The sequence below is a fragment of the Taeniopygia guttata genome, chromosome 1 (genome assembly GCF_048771995.1).
Source record: "Taeniopygia guttata chromosome 1, bTaeGut7.mat, whole genome shotgun sequence".
Classification (NCBI taxonomy): Eukaryota; Metazoa; Chordata; class Aves; order Passeriformes; family Estrildidae; genus Taeniopygia; species Taeniopygia guttata.
Window position 1 is genome coordinate 77,243,968 of NC_133024.1, and position 21,870 is coordinate 77,265,837.

The 21,870-nt window shown below is 36.8% G+C and overlaps 1 protein-coding gene across 5 annotated transcripts in view; it reads left to right on the top strand.

Annotated features, from left to right (window-relative positions):
- Nucleotides 1–21,870, top strand: part of PCCA (propionyl-CoA carboxylase subunit alpha) — a 268,217-nt gene that overhangs the window by 93,048 nt on the left and 153,299 nt on the right. For all 5 annotated transcript variants that reach the window (XM_072931572.1, XM_030276646.4, XM_072931569.1 and 2 more), the window contains 3 exons: nucleotides 4,549–4,643; nucleotides 10,193–10,343; nucleotides 20,129–20,272. In XM_072931572.1, the coding sequence (XP_072787673.1) occupies nucleotides 4,549–4,643; nucleotides 10,193–10,343; nucleotides 20,129–20,272 (390 nt within the window). The remainder of the gene's footprint in view (nucleotides 1–4,548; nucleotides 4,644–10,192; nucleotides 10,344–20,128; nucleotides 20,273–21,870) is intronic.

Sequence of the window (21,870 nt, forward strand, 5' to 3'; positions counted from 1 at the left end):
GTGGTTTGAACTCGTAAATCAAAGTTCAAAATGTTTCAAACACTCCACTAAAAAAGGCCTAGAGTCTTGTGTTTTCCGGTGTCTTGGGTCATTGCTCAAACTACATGGCTATCATGTATAATACAGCCTTCCTGTTTTTATTCCCTAGCCTTTCTTTAGCAGGAAGACTGTGAACTGTGCTCAGTTTGTTGGGGGAGAAAAAAATGTAGGCATCTGTCCTGAAGGCTGGAGGTTTGAACTCTGGATCCTATTGGAGTTCTTGAGTGTAGCAGAGGATGTAGGGGTTCAAGAACTGCCATGCCAATGATTGGTTTCAAGGTCTATGTGGTTTTGTCAGTATTTTGGAATTCTGTTCTGAAGTATCTAATTCTACTTGGGAACTCAAGATGATTTGTGTCCTATTTTGGGCATTTTGGGGTTCAAAAATCAGGTGTATTCTCTTTAACTTCTGCATAATTTCCATTTCTGTTATTTATTTGATTTAGAATTCATTCAGGTCTCCTGATGAAGAACAAAAGTTGTTTTTTTAGGCACTTGTTCACAAAGTTACGATTTCAAAATTTGTGATATTTGATCTTATGTAGGTAGCTGAATTGTGTTTGTCAATAGCCTTGAGGTATTTCTTGATAAGAAATATACAGAGCAGCTTCATTTCCTCAACAGAGATTTCATTTTTTACACAGAAATTTCGTTTCTTCTTGTGCAAAAAGAAATGCACAAAAACCGCACCATGTGTTGTGGCACATGGTGGTTTTTTTTTTTAGTAGTGAGAGCCTGAAGTAGCTCAATAACTGAGTGAAACAACAACAGTAAACTTGATAGTGTAGAATGATTTCTAAGAGAAAAATACTTAACATTTTTCACTCTGCCAGATGTGTGCTCACAGCTTGATGCTTCCTATGGGGCTAACTTGCAGATCATAGAATCTTAGAATGGTTTGGGTTGGTAAGATCCTTGAAAGGCCATCTAGTCCAACTCCCTGCAATGAGCATGGACATCTGTCAGGTTGGACATGTGTCAGCATGGACATCAGATCGGGCTGCCCAGCACCCTTGTATCTAGTCTAAATCTATTATTTTGTAGTTTAAAGCCATTACGCCTTTTCCTGTCACTATAGGCCCTGCTAAAATGTTTGTCTCCATCTTTATCAGCCCTCCTCTAAGTACTGAAAAGCTGTCTTTCTTGTACTGAGGACTTTGGAGCTGGATCTTGTGCTCCTGGTATGGTCTCAGCAGAAAGGATTAGAAGGGAGAAGGAAGAGTGAAATGAAGAAATGGTCTGTAAACAGTCAGACAGCAAAGTGAACAAGTGAAATTGAAACCTTATTCTCAATTAAAAAGTCATGGAAAGGTACATAGGGAACTTGATTTCAGCATTGATCTTAGGGTTCAAAGAGGTCAGATTGCTAGAGCATCTTTCTGTATTCTCTTGCTATGGCTAATAATTTTTGGCTACATATGTCTTTTTTTTCTTTTTGTCTGTGCAGATCAGTACACCTTAAAGATATCTTTCAGTACTTGCAAATTTGGGAGATTCAGCAGGTTCCTACTGATTCTTCAGTGATAAAAGATGAGATTGGTTTTTTGGCTACCCCAAAAAATTAAGTACTACTGTATTTAGGAATGGTTGAATAAGTTCATTACAATGGCTTTGCTATTAATAGTTTATAGTTTTATTTATAATGGGTATACAGTAAATGTTTTTTTCCTTATACAAACACTTTGATGGTACCTTTTAACAATATCATAGCATATCATTTTAACTTCATGTTCTAATCAGCTTTAGGACGTTGACCTTGGTTCATTTTCAAACTGCTGAATATACAAACAATTTGAGACCAGATGCCAAATATTTATTAATTTAGCAGTAACTTTTAAATAGAACTTTTTTTAGCTTTCTTATATTTCTCCAAAGTACTGGTACTTAAAATTGTTAAGTGAGAAGTTTCCTGTGTCTAGCTATATAACAATCACTTTGTAAAACATGAGAAAAGACTAAAACAATTAACAGGAAAATAGAGTCCAAATACACTTTATGCTTGAACTGATTTGAAGTCTTGTTCTCCTGAAGTATCTGATAAAAAGTTTAAAGTACGAGAAAGTGAACAGTCCTACAACTGGAAACAGAATTTAGCTGAATCATGTAGGAGGGATTCCACTACATCATAATTAATTATTTTTATTATTGCAAATGCATGTAGATGTGCATAGCGTGTACTAATGTCCTAATCATCTAATCCTGCAAAATGAGACATTTTCTGTTATGAACGTTTAGATAATAGAAACAAAAGCTGTAGCTGGGACATGCGTTTTTAATGAGATGTGTACTGGAATCTCACAACGTCTCAGAGATCAGTATTTTGGAATGCTGCAAATGTCTTTTGAAATACAATTGTTTTATGGTTAGTTTCTTTTACTGGAAACAGTGGACACATAATAAAAAAAAAGCCTAATGCTGTTGGCTTATTCTATTTGTTATTACTTTCTCATAGTAGATGTTCATCCATGTCTCTTTTTTCCATTAACTAATAATAGAGAAACATTTCTTTTAAGAGCCAGGTTGCTGAAATTTAGTAGGATATGAGACAAGTCCTGAAGTGGAAAAGAGTTACTGCTTGGATTGGAAAAATGTATTATCCTCTTCTGAAAAATACAGAGAGAGAGAATAGAGAATAGAGAAGCACAATAACCAATTTTTATTGTAAAGTTCCAATATTTTGGTTTTTTTAGTTTTGACGGGACAGAATTCTGTGGAAAGTTGTAGGCTTTCTAACAGTGAAGCAGAAGTGCTCACAAGGGATCATTCTGCTTAAAGGACAGTGATTTTTCCATCAAGTACCATGATATGCTCTAGAGATACTGCTTTAATACTAAAATAATGTCCACTAAAAAATTAGTCCAAAAATCTTTGGACCTTACAAATGATTTGTAGAGCCCCATGAATTTGTAACGCTCCACTACGAATTCTGTATTGGATGGGTGAGCACTTAGGTAGGAAGTACCTCTCTTTTTGCCCCTTGCCCCAGCTAGGGAATCTAGCAGTTGGCTCGAGCATCCTGGTGCTACTGCTGCTGCTAAACCTCCCCCTGGACAGGAAGAGGAGGATTCTGGGAGATGCTGTAGTTTAGAAAATCCTAAAATTGTCAGTCTTCTAGACCCCTTTTTCTACTAGAAAGCTCCATAAATTTGTGGGAACACAACAGAATTTTTTAGGAGGGAAAACATCTGATCTTATGGGGCGCAGAGCACCCTGGATCTGATGCTGCACAGCGCACATAAATTGTCTTCATGAGTTCACTGCCTCGTTTTCAGTCACATCTACCCAGATTTTTCACGCCTTAGCAACCATTGGTGTCATAGATGCAGGAATTCATCTTGCCTAGTGCCATACTTGCTCTGTGGTGCTAAAAGGAATAATAAATAATACAGATTCGTTGTCACAAATGTGAGTAGATATGGTTGAGTTCACACAGTTTGAGGAAGATTGTCTCCTTGTTTTATCTTGTTGGTTTTCAGTGTAGGACTGAGCTATTAAAGAATGAAGCATCAATATTGGCATGGGTTCCCGCAGATCAGAGCAGAAAGATAGATGGAAAAAAAATGGGTTAGAAGAAAAATTTTATAAGGAAGAAAGGGAGCAGGTGTGGTCTGTATTAAAAGAAATTGTTCTAAGAATAAGTGTAGAGTTATCATCATAAGATGGGAAAAAGTCTGCTTGAATCTTCAAATCTAGTATTTGGTATTGGAAATGGCTGCATCATACCATCAATTTCATAAAGGGACAGAGTTCCCTTTCTTACTTTCACCTCTAGTTTACAGTTGAAGAATCAATGAAGAGTTTTGCCATGATCAACTTATGGGCTTTTTTCTAGCATGTAATTTATGTAGCTGGATCTAGATACTTGATTTTGTTATCTATTCCATGAACTGAAGCTGCAGCCAAGAACTGTAGTTACTGATTTTTAAAAAATTCCTTAAAACTAGTGCTTTTATTTCCTTTGAAAGTACTGAGAGAGGTGCAAATTTTATTCTCCTTAATGAAGGATAACAAAGTTTCTGAATTTTTTTTCTTCATGAAAGACAGGGCACTGTGGCTTGCCTACTAAGAAAGCTCCATTAGACATTTTTTCTGAAAACCTTTGTGTGTAATTCAGGATCAAATTCGGCATTCTTTGAGAATTTTTTTGTTGATGCAAAATTTTGCTTTTGTGTAATTTTGTAATGCAGTGCAATTTAAAATGCTTGAAAATGTAGTTTTAATCTTATTTCAGCCTTTTGTAAGAAGTTCCCTAATATTCAGAAATCAAATCTTGGAGAGAGGGTGTTTTGCTAGGTACAGACGCTACATAGAGGCTTTAGAATAGTTCTATTCAGAACTTGAAGGAATGTTCAATTAGTATTTCATATACAATTAATTTCCTACATGAGACTTTTTTCCCCAAGCTTTATTTTTAGATGGGAAAAAAACACCAAACGCTACATAACAGTATTATGTCAAAAGACCATATGCTTACATCTGTTTGTTAATAGCAATGTATTATTGTTTCAGGTTTTGGCAGATAAACATGGTAATGCCTTGTGGTTGAATGAAAGAGAATGCTCCATTCAGAGGAGAAACCAGAAGGTTGTGGAGGAAGCACCAAGGTGTGTATACTGGATTCCTGATGCAAGTAACTGAAAGCACTTCTGGAAGACTGCTGGTTTTATTTATTGTACAAATGCAAGAAAATTTTATTCTATTAAAAAGCACAAAGAGAATGTTTGTTACAGTCATTTGACAGTAGTGTAATTTTGATGTTGTTCTTGAGGGTGTTTGGATTTTGCTTTACAGTGTCTTTCTGTAAGGAAATTAGTATTGTGTAGTTAATTTTTAAAATTATCTTTTATAGAATGGATTTGGATCTCACCAATCCAATGTATGTGGTATGGTTTTGTGTATATATATGGTATTTTCCTCTGATATTTACCTTTGGATATAAAAGTCAAGTAAAATAGGAAATAAGTGTTTTTACCATGGATAACAGGTACTTGACTGTTAGAATAATTGTGTAGAGGCCATATAATAGTGTATATTTCCATTTGAATTGGTATATGAAGTACAAAATATTTTGCAGCGCTTTTAGTACCATTCGTGGTAGTGAATTAGAGATCTAGATGCAAAAGTGCAAAATTGTTTTAATCTTACTCGTTTAATATGAAGCTGAATTCCTTGCTGCTATGCAAGATATGGCCTTGTTGTATTTTCTGTTGCATAGCAGTCAACAGAATACGTGTGTAAAGAGGGCAGCAAGAATTTCTGCTTTCAGAAAGGCAGACACACTGCCTGTGAGAATTACCAGTGTAATATGTTCACCAGCTGAGATGGGTTTGCCATATTTTTTATAGCACAGAACTATGATACAACAATTTGGGATGTGAGGAAAAGCACATCATCCAAATGACATTTCTTTAGAGGTTCCTTATTAGTTAATGTTGGATCATAATTCCAGGACTGCCACTGTTTGGCCTGTATTTTAAATAAAAGAACAAAGTTTAAATCTGAAGATACAAATCCACTTATAAATGCTTCCTGCTAGTTCTTGTGAATTTCTTGGAACCTTATGCTGTTTATGCCTAAAGGTCTTCCTGTGTTGTTGTGGAAAGTGAACATTTCAGGTCCTGATATAATACACATGTGCATGTATGTGTACCTAAGCACTTAAATGAGTAGTTTCTTCTGCCTCATGAATATATGTAAGGCAATGCCTGTTATTCCTGCCTGCTCCTTCTCCTTGCCTGTGGTCAAATCAAGTGGCATGATATGTCTTTCTCTCACTAGCCAGCTGTGACCAGGATGTTTTCTTTTATCAGAAATACCAATCTTTTAACTTTCTTGGGCTTCTGTGTTGGAGTTGCCATTAAGTTTTCTCATCCCTTCCTATGACCCTACTAGAGTGTGGGCAAGTCAATAACTTCCAAAATTTAGCATGAAAACCTTTCTTCCTTTTTGTTGTTGAAAGTTTTAGACTCTGTCAGACTTCTGCTGGCAGCTTTGGAAGCGTTACCTGCCTTACAGCCACTTGCACTTGGCTGCAGAATCCATTAATTCTCAAAGATAATCAGGGCACTAACTTCTGTGAGACAGCAGAGAGACCCTAAGGCCTCAAGTTAACCCTTATTGTAAATGCTGTTTCAGTTTGATAGCTTGAGGACTCCCAGACACACCTCTTCTGGTATGGCTGGATGTAGGAAATAGACTGTCCTCTTTTGTCCTGTTTTAAATGGTAGCTGCTATTAAGAACTCTGAGATAGGTCAAAACTTTTTATTTTCTTTCATGAGGCCTGGGAGATAGGGATGTTATAAGCTAAAATGGTTTTTTTTTTTGTCTTTTGGACAATTTAGGGCTTTTGACATTGGCCTCATCTTGTACATTTTTTTATTTACCCTATTATGATGGCATTTTCCTAAGTGTCTAAGTTAACAGACTGAGGGCCTTTTGGCTTGGAAAGTAACCTATGAGTTTCTTAAAGCTATGTCTGCAACTGCTGAACTTAGCCATATGGGATCATTTTGTGTTTGTAGCTCTAGTTTTCTTAGGGAAGTTTAGACTTCTGTTAAAAAAAAAAAACTAACCAAACTCCCTCTCTGTTTTGAGGAGAGAAACCCATTTAGCTCACACACTGAGGTTACAATATTCAAGGGACCCCTGGTGTTCATGGTGGTCAATCCCCCAGATTCAAATAGGTGACCAAAAACTTTGCTTGAACCCTTTTCATATAGTGAGTTTCACATGTGAGTTGTTGTTCTCTCTGTTTTGGGAACCACAGACAATAAGATACATCCAATCATTTCTAGTTTTTTAGTTTGTGCTCAGCAAAGTTAGTGATGCACAAAGCTTCCTGTGATGTACCACAACTTTATCTGTTTCTACTTTTACATGTTTTTGGATATGCTGTTGTCTTTTCATTTCAGAGGCTAACATTTAAAGAGGTGACTGACATGAGTGACATTTAATAGTCTTAGTGTAGTTCCTTAGTTGAGGTTTTTGTTCCTCTACTGCCCAAGCTCTTCTCTGTTCATTTTCACAGGGAGTTGCCATGAGACACTGTATTTTGGCAAGGAAAAATACGAAGGTGTGGTTATATTTTCCTGTCTACTGGACTGGTTAATAAGAGATTGTTTCCCATGTGGAGAAACAAGACCTATGGGTTTATCAGAAAAGCCATGGATCCTTTGGGTTAATCAAAATTAAATGCGCAAATGTATTAACTGACATCCTGTTCAATAACTGGAGTAGTAACTCAGAGGAATGCTCTAAAACTTTACTTTGGTGAGCACACGTATCCTATCTAACAATTTCTGAACCTGTTAGAAGCTTCTTAAAGCATTGCAAATTTGCCTCACCACTTGTGTGAAGGAATCTGTTCAGAGGCACTGACAATTTGAATGAATGTATATAGGCAGGAACTTAGAAGAAAGGTGCATTATTGAATTAGACTCTATCTGCAGGTTCTCCTTAGAGCTGTTCTGCATATGTGTGTCAGACTCTACATTTCCTCTCACTGTCTAGACGTCCTTGAAGGATTTTGGGTTAAGAGAAACGAGAGCCTGTTCTGTTTGTGACTGTGCTTGTGATTCATAGGTGGGTGCCATTCAGATGTGGCAGCGGAACTGTGTACTCAAATCCTTCAGCCTATTTATGCCCACGATCGGGTAGTACATAGTGAAGATCTCAAAGGATAATGTTTTGTGTAGATAAGCAATTTTTTAATAAAAGCAATATGCTTGGAGCAGGGAAGCTGACCTAGACATTTAGAATTTGAGGTTCACCACCCTGGTGTGGTGGAATCTTCAGATGAAGGGCAAGTGTTACTGATCATTTATTTTTTTGTTCAACCTGAGCAGTACATTTCCACTGATGGTGTAACTGTATTTTTCAAAATCTCAACTTTGTCTGAGTGAAGGTGATAGGGGTATTTTGGGAACCCTTATCTGATGTCCTAGAAGTGGAAAGGTAACATCTTCCCATGTGGGTCATTTCCCTGGCTGTAGAAACAAAGTGACAAACCAATTGTATTCCCTTTGATAAACTTTACAATAACTTGATGAGGGTCTTATGAATAAAGTGTCAGGTCTGATTTATTTTTTCTTTTTGATGCTTTTATTTTGTGAATACTTTAAAATTTTTTATGGTAGCTTTTGTGCTGCCATAGGAGCTGTTTGGTCTAAAGAAAAACAGGTGTATGTGTGAGAAAAAGACTTGAAGTTAGCTTTCAAGTGATGCCTAATTAGACTGGAGAAGAGTTCTTGTTTATAAAAGATGCTTTTAAAGCATCTTTTAAAAGATGCTTTTAAAAGATGTAGTTAAAAAAGGGAGAAACAATGTATTTGAAAGGTAAAGCAGTAGAGGGGAATATGAAATCTTTGGTTAATTAACCTAACCAATGGTAGGGATGATCCAGTCATTTCAGAGTGTGAAGCTTAACTGTGTGGCAGAGATCAAGTTTAGCAATGGGACACTTGTTTTCCATTCTCTGGCCACCAGAGGAGGTGAACAATGAGATCTCAGAACTACATTTAAAAAGTACAGGGAAGACACCACAGTAATGAAGGGGAGTAACTCTTTCATCTATATGAGAAGTAATAATGGTTATTCTAGAAATAGAGTATGAAGCTGATATTGAGAGCATTTTGTTCTTCGTAAGCCGCTCATTGACCTTTCATGATCAAAGCCCTGCAAAAATTACTGAACTATATAATGTTGATTTCATGTAATGTATTTTACTGACTCAAAATAAGAAGTTTTATGAAACTATTTTACAGTGCCTGTTCTTAGAACTTTGACACAGTTTTTGTGTCTTCTGGTCTTCCCTTTCATCTGATGTAGCATCTTATACAGTTTTCTTGAATAAGACTTGAATTCCTTTTCCTGTTGGTCCCATTGTTTGCCAAGAAAGAAATTTTTTTCCTAAATTCTGAAAATGCCTGCCTTATGGTCCATCAGAATCTGCCTGTGTGGGCACTGGAAGGACAGAGATGTGAAGTAGCTCTTTCACAGTAAAGAAAATCATTCCACTGTCTCCTGCTTTGCCTAAATATTTGCTCACTTCTTGTGTCATGTCAAATACGGTTTGTTGTGGCAGAAGTCTCTAGCTGTTCTGCGAGTTCAGGTCTCAGTGGAAAACACCACAATAAGTGCTGAAAGGTAAGTCCTGACCCAGCACTGACTTCTGAGTGCAGTCTGGGGCTCCACATGGAGCTTCACTGGCTTTGAAGCCACTTTAGATAGGTGAGGGCCCCTAATTGCTCCTCTGCAGAATTAGGGGCCACTGTTGAAACCATCTCAAGACATGTAACAAGACATGAAACCATCTCAAGACTGTAACACTTGGTGGTTTTGTTTTAAAGAGTAACTTAAAGGTAAAGTAAAAATGACTGACTATTCCCTTGCAAAAGTAATTTTAAAATGATAGCTTAGTTATGTGCTGAATGCAAGTCAAAACAGAAATAAAAGTAGTAAGTATATTTACAAGATGAATAACTACATGTTCTTTCGTTGAAAAATCGATGTATCAGATTCAGGTGCAACTGGTTTCAATGCTTTGGTGGAATACCACAGAAATATATATTATTAATCTGCATAGGTTAATCTATATCTGAATTTATGGTATAGATGAGAATAACAAGCAAAACGTGTTACTTCCAGAGTCTTTTGATTCACTGGCCCAGTGGAAGTTGTGGAGTGCTTTCCTAAAATGAGAGACCTTGGCATTTGGCCAGTGTTCACAGTGGATCCCAAGGTGGTAGCTGAGCTGCTCTTTGGATGCCCTTGAGTGTGTCCAAGATTCATGGCAAAGAATGTATTGCAATTAACATGGATAATAAGTATGTCTTCTAAGATTGAATTGGTTTATATGTCCTTTTTTCATTTAATTTGCATTATTTTAGATCTCACTGTTTTAAGAGTGTTGTGTTATTTTATGTTTTAGAGACTGGTTATTAATCCTGAATTTCCTGTACGTTAGCAGTAATTGTAAAACATGCAGTGTATCTACTTAGGGGCAATACAAGTGTAAAGACACACATTTGACAGTCTTGACATATTTTCATAACTTTAATAATGGTGCTGTCCTCTTTTGACCATAGTTTAAACAGAAAAGTAAATGATAGAATAATAATTTTAACTAAAAAAGTAATTGTTTCTATCTTGTAGCACTTTTCTAGACCCTGAAACTCGAAGAGCAATGGGAGAGCAAGCAGTAGCTCTTGCCAAAGCAGTAAAGTATTCCTCTGCTGGAACAGTAGAATTCCTTGTAGACTCCAGTAAGAATTTCTACTTCTTGGAAATGAATACTAGACTTCAGGTAAGAAAAACAACTCTTCAGATTCAGAAAAGTGTTATTTAAACAAACAGACCATAACCTTCTCCCATATTTAAGGGTCTGTTCCTGCAAAGATTTAAACATAAGTATCTTGATGCATGTGAGCACTTCCCTCTGAACTTAAAAGATCTACTCACATAAGCCTGCCTATGCAAGACTTTGCAGCAGTGAGCCCTTGCACAACACTTAAGTAAATGTTCAGAGCTTTTTCTCTTTGTTACACTTGACCTAAAGACGTTGCAAAAGGTCACTGCTAAGTGCCACTGTGAGTTCACAGTAAGTGGCTAGACACTGTGCTCTGAGGTTCTCCTGAAGCCTGCTAGTCCCTGAAGTTTCTTTCTTATTTTTTATACTTTGATGATAACTTACTGAGTTTCTCTAGGAGTGTGGTTGAAACAGTATGTGTGTATGAGCAATAAAACACTAGCAATCTGCATATGATTGAAATTGTGACTCGAATGCAACTGTGTAAAAATGCAACCTGACAAGATACAGGGTTTTTGTGACAATTCATGTAGTCAGTTCTAATGTACACTGCAAGTGAAGAGATGAACCCCTCTACCACTTTTTTGACTGCTTGATGGATTTCTGGTCATAAGCTAAGAAAACAAGTATATAGCTTGAAGTCTGAATATCATTCTTGAAGACCAGAAGAGCATTCAATGTGTAAATGAGTTCATTCTATTGTCTTTATCCTCCTTTTCTCACTTTGTTAAATAACAGCAGAAAGACTGAAATATGGAATCAAGCACCGGTTTTATAAGGTTCCCATTCTGTCTTAGCTACATTTCATTAAGGTTATGTCCTGTGTGCTGCTTGTACATGTGGGTAATGATAGGACATAGAGATCCTCATAATCTGACATCTTTGCATGACCTTATGCAATAACTGGGTAAATTTATAATTTAGGTATGTTTATGCTTTGAGTAAAGAAGTTAAAGAGAATTGGGGGGGGATGTTACAATCTTCTGTGCTAGGGTAAGACTGCTGGTAAATTTTTTCTTGCCTTGCAGAACAGCAGTGGTATTGGAATTAGCCATGACAGTCACTTCATGTGCCTTTGCTAGGCGCTATCAGGTTCACCTTAGATTCAGTTAGAAGGAGTGGTGGTTAATGGCAATGTGTAGTTCATTGAAATATTATGAAGAATTCTCTCACTTGGTCATATTCTTTACACTTTCCCCGTCTTGTAGTTTTTGAGCCAATGTTCCTTCAGTGACTCTTATGTTCTTGTTTGCATAGAGGAAAACTAATTTATGGTTTTCTGCATAACCCACCAGAACTTGAAAGCCATTTCCTTGCTGTAGTATTATTGACCATGGGTTCCTAAATGGGATTAGTCCTAGATGGACTGTCCTTTGACTCCTTTTTGTGGGTTGTTTTTAAGATATTATCTTTGCTGTTTTGCAGTGTCTTCCCCCTGCAATACCCACTGGTATGTGTTTGTAGTCCCAAATTTCTAAGGCCTCCACATAAGCAGGAAGAAAGCTTTCACAACCCTTTGGACTCCTTTTGAAATATAGCCTAAGCAGTTTGACAACCTCCATAGTAGCAAACTCATTCTTTCCAACTCTTAAAGCAATTTACTAATCTTAAATTAGACTGCTTCTTTAGATATTCTCTACTGCCTCTATCCTGACTTTGTATTGTCTCTAATTAGCATTTTAGCTTGAGTCTTGAGTAGTAATTTTCTCTGATTTTCCCCCAGTCTTACCCAATTGATCTCTCACTTCTCCCAAGTATCAAGATTTACTTTCTGTTCAGCTAACAGTTATGCAACAAATGTATTGTACTTGCTCCCTACTGTTAAGAGCCAAGCCTAGAAGCTCTGCTGAAGCTTTTGCAGCTTTAACTTCAGAACCAGGATAGTCTCCAGATGTTACTGTATTGCTTCAGTCTTTTTTTTTCTTTTGCATTTCCTAACTGTCGTCAGTGACTAACAGATTCACTTGCCTTGTTCTTGCTGAACACTCTACAGCTGGAAGAGCTTTCCAAAACGATGGGTGTCTGATCAATAAATGATCCTCTTAAGATATTTGTCAGCGTGAATTAGACACAGCTACTTGTCACCACCATCATAACATTTCTACTAAATTAGCATTTTCTGTCTCTTTTAATGTTTCAGCAATCTCTGATCAGATCACTGTCACATTTTTTAGATACAGACTACTTGCTAACTAAACTGTGTCCAGTATTTTGCACTGCCTGTTGATATCTCCCCTCCCTCTGGTGTATCTTTTGGATGCCTTTCAGTCTTTCTGGTAAATTATTTTCCAGTAATCAGAGTTGTATTGTTACTTTGCTGTTTTTTTGGAGGACTCCTTGGGAATATACCTTTTCTGTTGTATAGTTATGTGAAAGAAGTGTAAATCGCACCTTGAAGGAAGTTTATATTTTATTTAGTTGTTGTTTTAAGTCTTGCTGCAGTACTATACAAAACTGGGAAGTAAAAGAAAATTGGTGAATCAGCTCCATTGTGTCTTTTGTATACTGCACAAATTTGTTACAGATGTTTTACTGCCTCTAAGTGATTCAGCTAGAATGGCTTATTATTTGCTGTTGGCAATGTTCTTTTTATTGTATCTGCTTTTCTTCCATCTTTGAAGCCAGCTGAGATACAAGTATGAGATACAAGATTGATGACTGCATAGTAAAACTAGTTCTTACTATCCACAAGAGGACATAGAGATGTCTGTCCTAGCAGCTAGCAGAGAACTTCTGTACAGTGTCATTTAGGGCACTTTTACAGGGGTTTTCAGGCAGTTACCACTGTTAAAGTTGAGCCAGACCTAAAGTTGAATATCTGGTTCTTTATAGCTGCTCATAGTGTGGTGTGTTTTCTGTTGCCTAGTTGTCATCAGCCTAATCAAGGGCAGTCCTGGTCCAAAACAACTTATCAAGAGCTTTGCAATCAATACAAAGTTTCTGACCCCTTAGACTGATAACCTTTCAAGTTATGTTAAAATCTCCTAAGGCACTTCAGGAGTGCTGGCTTTCACCAGCAAAGTTTCTTCTTTTCTTTGCTGGAAAAATAGATGATGTTTCTCTTGGACTTTATATTAAGGAAGTCTGTGGTCTGTACTTAAAAAATATCTGTTAATAAATGTGTGTGGTGGAGTTAAACTTCATGTATGTGAAACAGTGACAGCAAAGGGAAAATTTCCCATATTTTAGATGTTTGTAGTACCTTGAAATGAGAAGCATCCCTTGTTGGCTAGAGAAACACTGAGAAATGTACAAATTATGTGAACTGAGCATTTACCATCAAAACAATTGGTATGTTTGTGTCTCAGGCCTGTTCCCAACCTTCTGCCTCCCTCATGAGTTGTGAGATTTAAATAACATGTGAGTATTCCTTTCCTCTTCAAAATGTGACTGAATTTGTTTAATGTAATTGAAAAGATATGTGTAGACTAGAGTTGAGAAATATGGTAATTTCAGTAGCAGTGGGTTTTCTCTTCATGTGTCAATTTGAGTATTTTTGTCCAACCTTTTAGGAAATAAAAATTAATTTTATAGAATAATCTGATGTGTTTATGAGAGATTTGCTAAGAGCAAATGGCATACATGTATTTTTAGTTCACAGTTGTCACAAGAGTATTTTATGTAAATGTTTTTAAGATCTTTTAAGGTAACTTAATTCTAAGGCATAAAGTGAAGGTAAGACCTATAAAACATTAGTCAGTGAAAAGACTTTTGTGTATCACTTTCTGGGTTTTCATCAGATTTTACTGACCTTTGGAAAATTTTATATTCCAGAGATTTGTCTTTTTGCAAAACTGGCAGTGACTAGTGTAAAACATGGGAAGAATTTGTACATGCAACATGTATTTCCTTCTCGTGTTTGTCCCCCCAAATATAAAATATAAAAAGCATGGTAGGAAAATGTCTAAAAGTAGGTAGAAATCCTGTTGCAGATGGTTTGGAGCTCCACTGCTTATAAACTCCTGGTTCTAACAGCCTCTTAATTGTGTCTCTATTCTGTTGCTCATCACTAGTCGGCACCTGCTACATGTTTACTTAGAGAAGGATATTAGTGCTGGAAAATATTGCAGCTGCACTACGTGTAGCAGTAACAACAAAATACAAATAGTAAAGTGATGAGCTGAGTCCAGATTGCCACCCTAAAGCCACAGAGAGGTGGTGACTTCGGTATCTACAGCAGAGCCATGGGATGGCAAGTGGTGATCTTGCAGTCTTGCTGCCTGGAGGATGACTTGTGATAGGTGGGCAGGAGAATGGGAGCAGAGAAAAGGGCTGTCAGGAGTTAGAGGAGTAGATTTCTGTGAAGTCAGATTGGTGGGACTTCAAAATAAAGTCTCAAGCTACTGTTTCTGCTGTTTGCTGAGACTACATATTTCTTAATACTGGAATCTTGTTTTACTGTGACAACACTTCGCTTCAGTCATTTTAACTAGTCTAACAAACAGTGTCAGATGGTAAAGACTTTCAATTGCTGCTAACCTGGGCTGAATTTGAACTACTGACCTAAAGGTGAAAGGTCTCTTATCCCATTACCAATCCGCTAAGCCCACCAGAATCCATTCTGCACACAGTTTATACCAGCTGTTCATGGCCATTTTTAGAAGTGGGAAAAAAAAGGTGATTTTGCTGCCAAACAACACTTCTTCACACAAGAGGGTCAGCCGACAACAGTTAACCAAATTTTTGCCACATTCTTGCCTCCTAATGCAACTTCCATTATGTATCTACTGGTTGTCTGCTTTTCAGGCTTCCCAAAAGAACTACAGAAAAGCATTGCTAATTGTTGTTGACAGAAGAGAACAACATTGTTTGTGTAAGTCATTGAATCTGAAAGATGCCATTAACAATGCTGCCAAGGCATGGAGTGATATCTTAGAGACGACATTCCCGTGTAACTCTCATAAAATACTATTAAAAAAGAGAGAGAGAAAGATGAGACTGCTTAATAAGTAGAGAAATAAAAAGTCATTCTTCAAAGGGTACATGAGTTTCTTTGCTTTGGTGAATTTGATGTAAAGTAAACCAAAGAATAGCTGCGATGTGACCAGAGCCATCAAGTGTTCTGAGAAACCTTTAATATTGCATCTAAATGCAGTAAAAGCAGGGATTACATCTTTAGGAAAGAAAGTATTGGTTTTGTGGATACTAGGTCTTTATTTTCTTACCTGGAGTATATAGTGGAAAGGAAATTGCGTAGAATTACTGAATTTTGAGAAATTTTTTTTTTGAAGTGCAGGATGTTAATTCAGAAAGTTATGTTGAAATTGTGAGCTAATTGACTTGTTGACCTCAAGTGTGTGCTATTTGACTAAAACACAGAAAAGATTCAGAATTCATAGGCCACATAAGATGCCTGTCCCATACAATGTAGAAACAAATCCTTGCAAAAGAAAATTGAGAACTGTGTCAATGATTATTGGAATATAACTTCCTATGAGGAAGTAAATGAAATACTTTTTCAAAGTTATATGCTATGGTTAAAAAATTAGTTTGTACTGAATGTCTGCACATTAGTTTTTATTTCTACATCCTGCCTGGGAAACAAAAGAGTTTACCCTAACATCTTAGCTAATGAAAATTTTTGTAGTACTGATGGCCTTCAGTTCTTCAATTGTATACTAATAATTCAGAAAACAAACAGCAAGTGTTGTTATATAGGATGCCTGTAGTTATCCAGTTATGTATTCCTGCTTTACATTCATTCTGTACATTAATTCAACCATTGTCTGTTTTTCAGTAGCCTTTATGAAAAGCTGTTTTTTTGCTATGTGCTCCCAAACCCCAGGTACATGTGAACTATTTTGCAGAAAGATGTGACCCCAGTGTGCTCCTGCTCGTAGTAGTCAGGAAGCTTGCATGCCTAAAGAGTAGAACATGTGTGCCCCTCTGTTGCTGTTCAGTTCTCTGAAATCGAAACCAGGCTTACTGAAATAAAGGGGGTTGAGAAGCATGTGTAAATTGGTGAGTTTGGGTCAATTGATATTGGATTTGGCTGCAGCTGCAAAGCCTGTGGGACTCCAGGTGAATCACATTTCCTGGAAACTGAGGTGTATGTTGAAAGTTAGTTCTGAGATTATTTATATGAATGTAAAGGGGTATATGACACCAACTAGGGACTTACAGGAGTAGGGGTGACATAGGCTGTAGTTTTAAGTCTACTGAAATTTAGATTTTCTTCGCTGATGTGGGGTGCTTGAATGTTCCAAGTGCTGTGTGAGTAACTTGATGCCTTATACACACAGGGACGAGCAGTCTGTGAGTGTCCAGAAGTGTTTGCTGTTAGATCTGAGTACCTTGATAGTCATGAGAAAAATGTGTCCCAGAATTATTCCCCTGAATATAGGGGAGTGGTCATCACTAATTTAATTTGTAGCTCCTGACTGTCCATAAAAATTGCATGACTGTTTTTGTAGCTGTGGATGAACCCCAGTTTTGTAAACCTTTAAAACCAATGGCAATCACAGAATAGGAGGAGAATTAAGGGCCTTTCCATACTGTTCTGGTAGTGGATGTTAACAGGTCTGTGATATTGGTAGGTTCCCCAACTTTTATATACCTGCTTTACCATCTATAAACTGGGACATAATTATTATTTTCTGACAGGCTTTGCCACTAGTTTCTCTTGCTGTATAAATGGGAAGGGGTTAGTGAAGCAAAAACACTGGCAATGTTCATGGGAAATCTGGTTGCTGTGATATGTCTTAAGAGCAGTAGATCCAGTATGAAGGGAAAACGCTTTATTGCTGGTCATAGCAGGTGCAGCCTTGTGGACTTGAAAGCAGGAATATAAGTGGCATCTTACAGACTTAAGGCTTTTTAAAGGAGGTATATATTGTTCTTAAATGCATTGAAATTATGACTTCTTATCAACTGTTTATGAGCAGACTTGGTATAAGTAAAGGAACTGATAGTAAAGGGGTTACTTATGGCAGCTAATTAATTGAGAGTTCTTGCTGATCAATTTTTTCAGCCTGTCCTGTTGAGAAAAAGGTACAGCTGCCTTGATACAGTTATGATCTGTAGATTACTTGCTGCAGACATGTCTGGTTTTGCCCTTTGTATAGAAGACAGCAATAATGTGTGAATGTAGCCACTGTCATATATAACCATACCAACACCGGCTCTTTAATGGCTGGGCTTCACTGGCAACATCTTGGATCAGTCGACTGCAAAACTGAGTATGGCCTAAAGCTGAGGGAGTTATCTATTGATTGAGATTCAGCTCCATTTGTGAGCAAACTTGCATTCATCATGTCAAAAATTTAGTACTTGACTTAGTCTTCATATGCTGGCAGGTAAAGGTTGTTGAAGGAGAAGGGATATAGCATAAAATTAATAGAAAAAAATACAACAGACAGCCAGAAAAAAGATGGCACCTGAAGTAGAAAGTGGAAAAGAGGGAAGTCATTGAAGTCTAGCTTTTGAGAGTGATTTTACAACAGATACAATTACTTTAGGCAATTATTAATTATAGTTGTTGTAGAGATTTCAAGATTAAAGTTATTTCATAACATATTTCATCTGATGGTCTTAATGAATATGAAAATTCATTAAAATGTGTTTAGTACCCCAAATTAATGCTATGATTGGAATTGTCTATGTTATGCCTAAATAGTAGTAGTTGAAGCAGAGTCCTAACATAAAGTAGGACTTCTCCCTGCCCCAAAAAAAACCTCTCGACATTTTTTCCTATACATATTTTCTGAATGCTGTCTTGTGTGGAGACACAAAGGGAGTATTTTGAAGAAACAGAAGAAAATATTGACCAAGTCAAAGATCTGTATTGAAGAATGGATTAAATAAATGTTTGTGAGTCTTAAGAACCAAACAACAAAAATATTTTTCTTTTCAGAGACATTCCATCTTATTTTGATCATCAACAATAAAACTGAAAACAACAATGAAGCTATTGAATCTGGAATGCCAATTGCTATCCAAGAAAAATGGCAGTATAACTAAATAATGCAAATGTCTTTGGAAAAAGAAAAAGTGTTTTAATTATCTGGAATGATAAAATTCCAAACATGTTCCCAGCTCAAAGGTAATCTTTTAAAACTTAAATTCCAAAGTAGGATAATAAGTTCTGTTGTCCAAATATGAATGTGTGATAAGTAACTTTCTATTAAAACTTAGGGAGTTTTAATAGAAACTTCAAGTCCTAATAGAAATTGAATTGCTTCAATTTAACACTGCAGGATAGACACTGAGATGTTTCATAGTTTCTCAAAGTACTGTTATTAAGCTTGACATGCTGGAGAGTATCGTGTGTTAGGTAGAATCAAGATTGAATCCCAAAGGTATATCCTTAAACTGTATAATCAGATTCCCATTTCAACGTCACTTTTGTCCTTCAAAGAATAGATGCTTGTTTCAGTGATGATTTGTCATTAAAATTATGTCAAAATGTCTTAAAATGTTGTTGAAACTTTAAACAAACTCACAGCACACACAAGGCTAATTATGGATGCCATCTGTTTATTTTTACAAAGCTTTTTTTCTTAAAGACCGAAGCATCTACTTGTTCTGGTAAGCCACAATGTTGTTATAATGATTGAATGTTTTCCTTAATACTATATACTTGAAGGAAGAAAGACAAGTGGTTTGTTTCGTCAGTAACCTTTTCCTGTATCAGAAAAGGTACATAGTGTGACATCTCATGATAAACAATTGCAAAGTGTGTTTTCTTGAGGTATTTTTTCCCCTTGGAGCACAAACATTTTATAACAAAAATGGCAGTTCTATCATGGTTTCTATATGGAAGGTGATATAGCTGTTTCTGTGGGAAGAATGTGCTTTTAGCATGCCTACCTTCTACTTGATCAATGTGGTGGCAATCAGAGGAATCACCTTGGTTGCTTTTTACTGTCCTATGCCTAGTTAAAGGCTTTTTAAAGTTAATCAATGTGCTTGTTTCTCTGCCCGTTTGAAGGCAGAAGTGTCTGCATGTGCGCGCCCATGTGTGCACGCTTGTACGCACATCCTGCGTGAGCGCGAGCGACGGCAATTCCCAGGGCAGCGTCTTCCAAAGCCGTTAGCGGCAGTTTGCTGAGCGCACAGAGCCACTCTGCTGGTCCAGCCCAGCTATTGTGCATGCTAAGCACTAAACAGATAAGTCTGGAGGGGAGTGAAAAAAAATTGAAGGATCCATCTGCTCATTTCTGCTACACTGCGCTGATGCAAGATTACGCTAATCTGGTTGCTTGTCAGGACAGGTTAGTGAAAGAAGGCAAATGGGTGAGATATAGGCTACGCCGGTTCTGTGGAAAATTGGTAGCGGCTCCTGTATGTGCCATGTTAAGTGTAGCAGAACGGGTTGATTATCAGCTACTTGGAAATTTTCAGTTAAAATATAGTTATGGCCACAGTGTGAGTCTCTTCAAAACAGACATGAATGGGAAAAGCTTCCAAACAAAGAAAAATTAACTCATTGTCACTGGATGCATTTGAATTTGTAAAATAAGTGGGAAAAAAAAACCCCAACCAAACAAAAAAGCCCTGCAAACCCTCAAATCCTCCCAGGTCACCTCTCTAGTTTTCCTTTTGTATGCTGCTCTGAGTTATTGTAATCTGCTAATTATTTTTTTGTGTTTTCTGTGCAAAGACAGCAGTTGCTGGGGTTTAAGTAGGTTTTTTTGTGGAAAAAGACCAAAATAGAAACATAGTCTTTCTCTGTTCTTTGGCAGGTCAAATGTCTTGTTTATCCATGTTTGTTTACAGAGAGGTGCTTTTTTTTTTTTGGTTGCTTTTTGTTACCTATTGACTGACAGTTCTTGACCTTGCAGGTTGAACATCCCGTCACAGAATGCATTACCGGCCTGGACTTAGTCCAAGAAATGATCCGTGTTGCCAAGGGTTACCCTCTCAGGCACAAACAGGCTGATATTCCCATCAACGGCTGGGCGGTTGAATGTCGAGTTTATGCTGAGGTAAATGAGTGGTAATGGGGAGGAGGGGGTAGGTGGTTGAACTGTGGCGTAATAATACCCAGGTGTGGATAGATGCCAAGGTGAAATCAAGGAATATCATATGAAAGTCATGATTTAGAGCATGTAACATAAATGGTCAACGAGGTTTTGTAGGATTGTCTAGTTCTTATTTTCTAATTAAAAATATGGTGTGTGTTTCAACATTGCTTTTTCCTGAAAGTTGAAAGTAAAGATGATAAGAGAGGTAAGTATCATTAGAAGTAAGCCTCTATGTTCAGTTCACATTTAATGATGCTGGAGTTATTTACCAGAGTTAACTACTCTTTCCAGGTTTCTGAAATGTGTAGTTCAAACTTGTTGACTTAAAAAGACAGGTGAAATTTAATGTCTTACAGAATTTTTGTTGTTTTAATAAAACTTTTGAAAAGGTTGTTGGAAAACCAAGTTACACATTTTCTGAAACCACAGTTTATAAGATAAACTTTCAAAACACATTCCAAAACAAGAACTATAATTATGGTGCGAGTGTCTATCTCACCTCAAAGATGCTTACGAATATTTAAATCCCATTTTCAAGCACCTTCAAGACATTTTGATGTAATGTCTTTTTGGTGTCACTTTTGGTACATGAAAATGAAAACTTGTTAAGTAAAAAGAAAAAATCATCACAGAGTGGTTTGGGTTGGAGGGGTCCTTGAAGATCTTGTAGTTCCAACCCTCCTGCCGCGGGCAGGGAGACCTTCTGCTAGACCAGGTTGCTCAGAGCCTCATCCAATTTGCCTTCAAACATTTTCAGGGATGGGGCCTGGAAAATAATGCCTATCTTCCTTTATTTAGTTTCAGGAAAATATTAGGTAACTGCATTTCAAGACTAATTCAGAACCTTAAGGTATTTTTTTCCCTTGCTTAACTGTTGGGAATTTTGTTACCTAGATATCTTATTTGATGTTGTTTTTTTTTTTTTTCCCCTTCATGACATGCACATAACCTCCAAATTGCTCTACTGATTCCAAGTTGTACAAACTGTTTTGATAAAGAATAAATATTTGCCCTGTGACTGGCATGGAAACTATTCTGAATTTTAGTAGGCTTTACACTGGTGTAACTGATGCTTAGGCTTTTAATTTTGTTCAGCTTAAATCCTCTCACATTTATAAGTAATGAATCCAACTATTTTGCTGTGAATTAGGTCATTCTGTAGGCCATATATTTATTTGTTTTCCTATTAAGTTTGTATTAGTGTTGCATTATGTACATTAATGTAGGAGGTTTCCAGTGGCATAAAGGTTGGTTTGACGACTTAAGATAATTGAAATTCTGACTGCCCTTTTTATTTCTGAAAATTTTTTCTTGTACTCTCTTTTCAAGCCTGGCCTCTTAAATACTTTCCCATCCTTTCAAGTGTAGCTAATGAAAATGTCATCTTTGTATATTTTATTTTGGTATATTGTAACTGGGTGCAGAATACTTATTTCCTTTTTTTTTTTAACTAATGCAAGAGATTTTATATACTTTCATTTCTTTATTTGGAGTTGTGGGGGTAGATGGATAAAAAAATGTTCTTTGACGCAAGTAATTCTAGGCAAAAAATCAGAGTC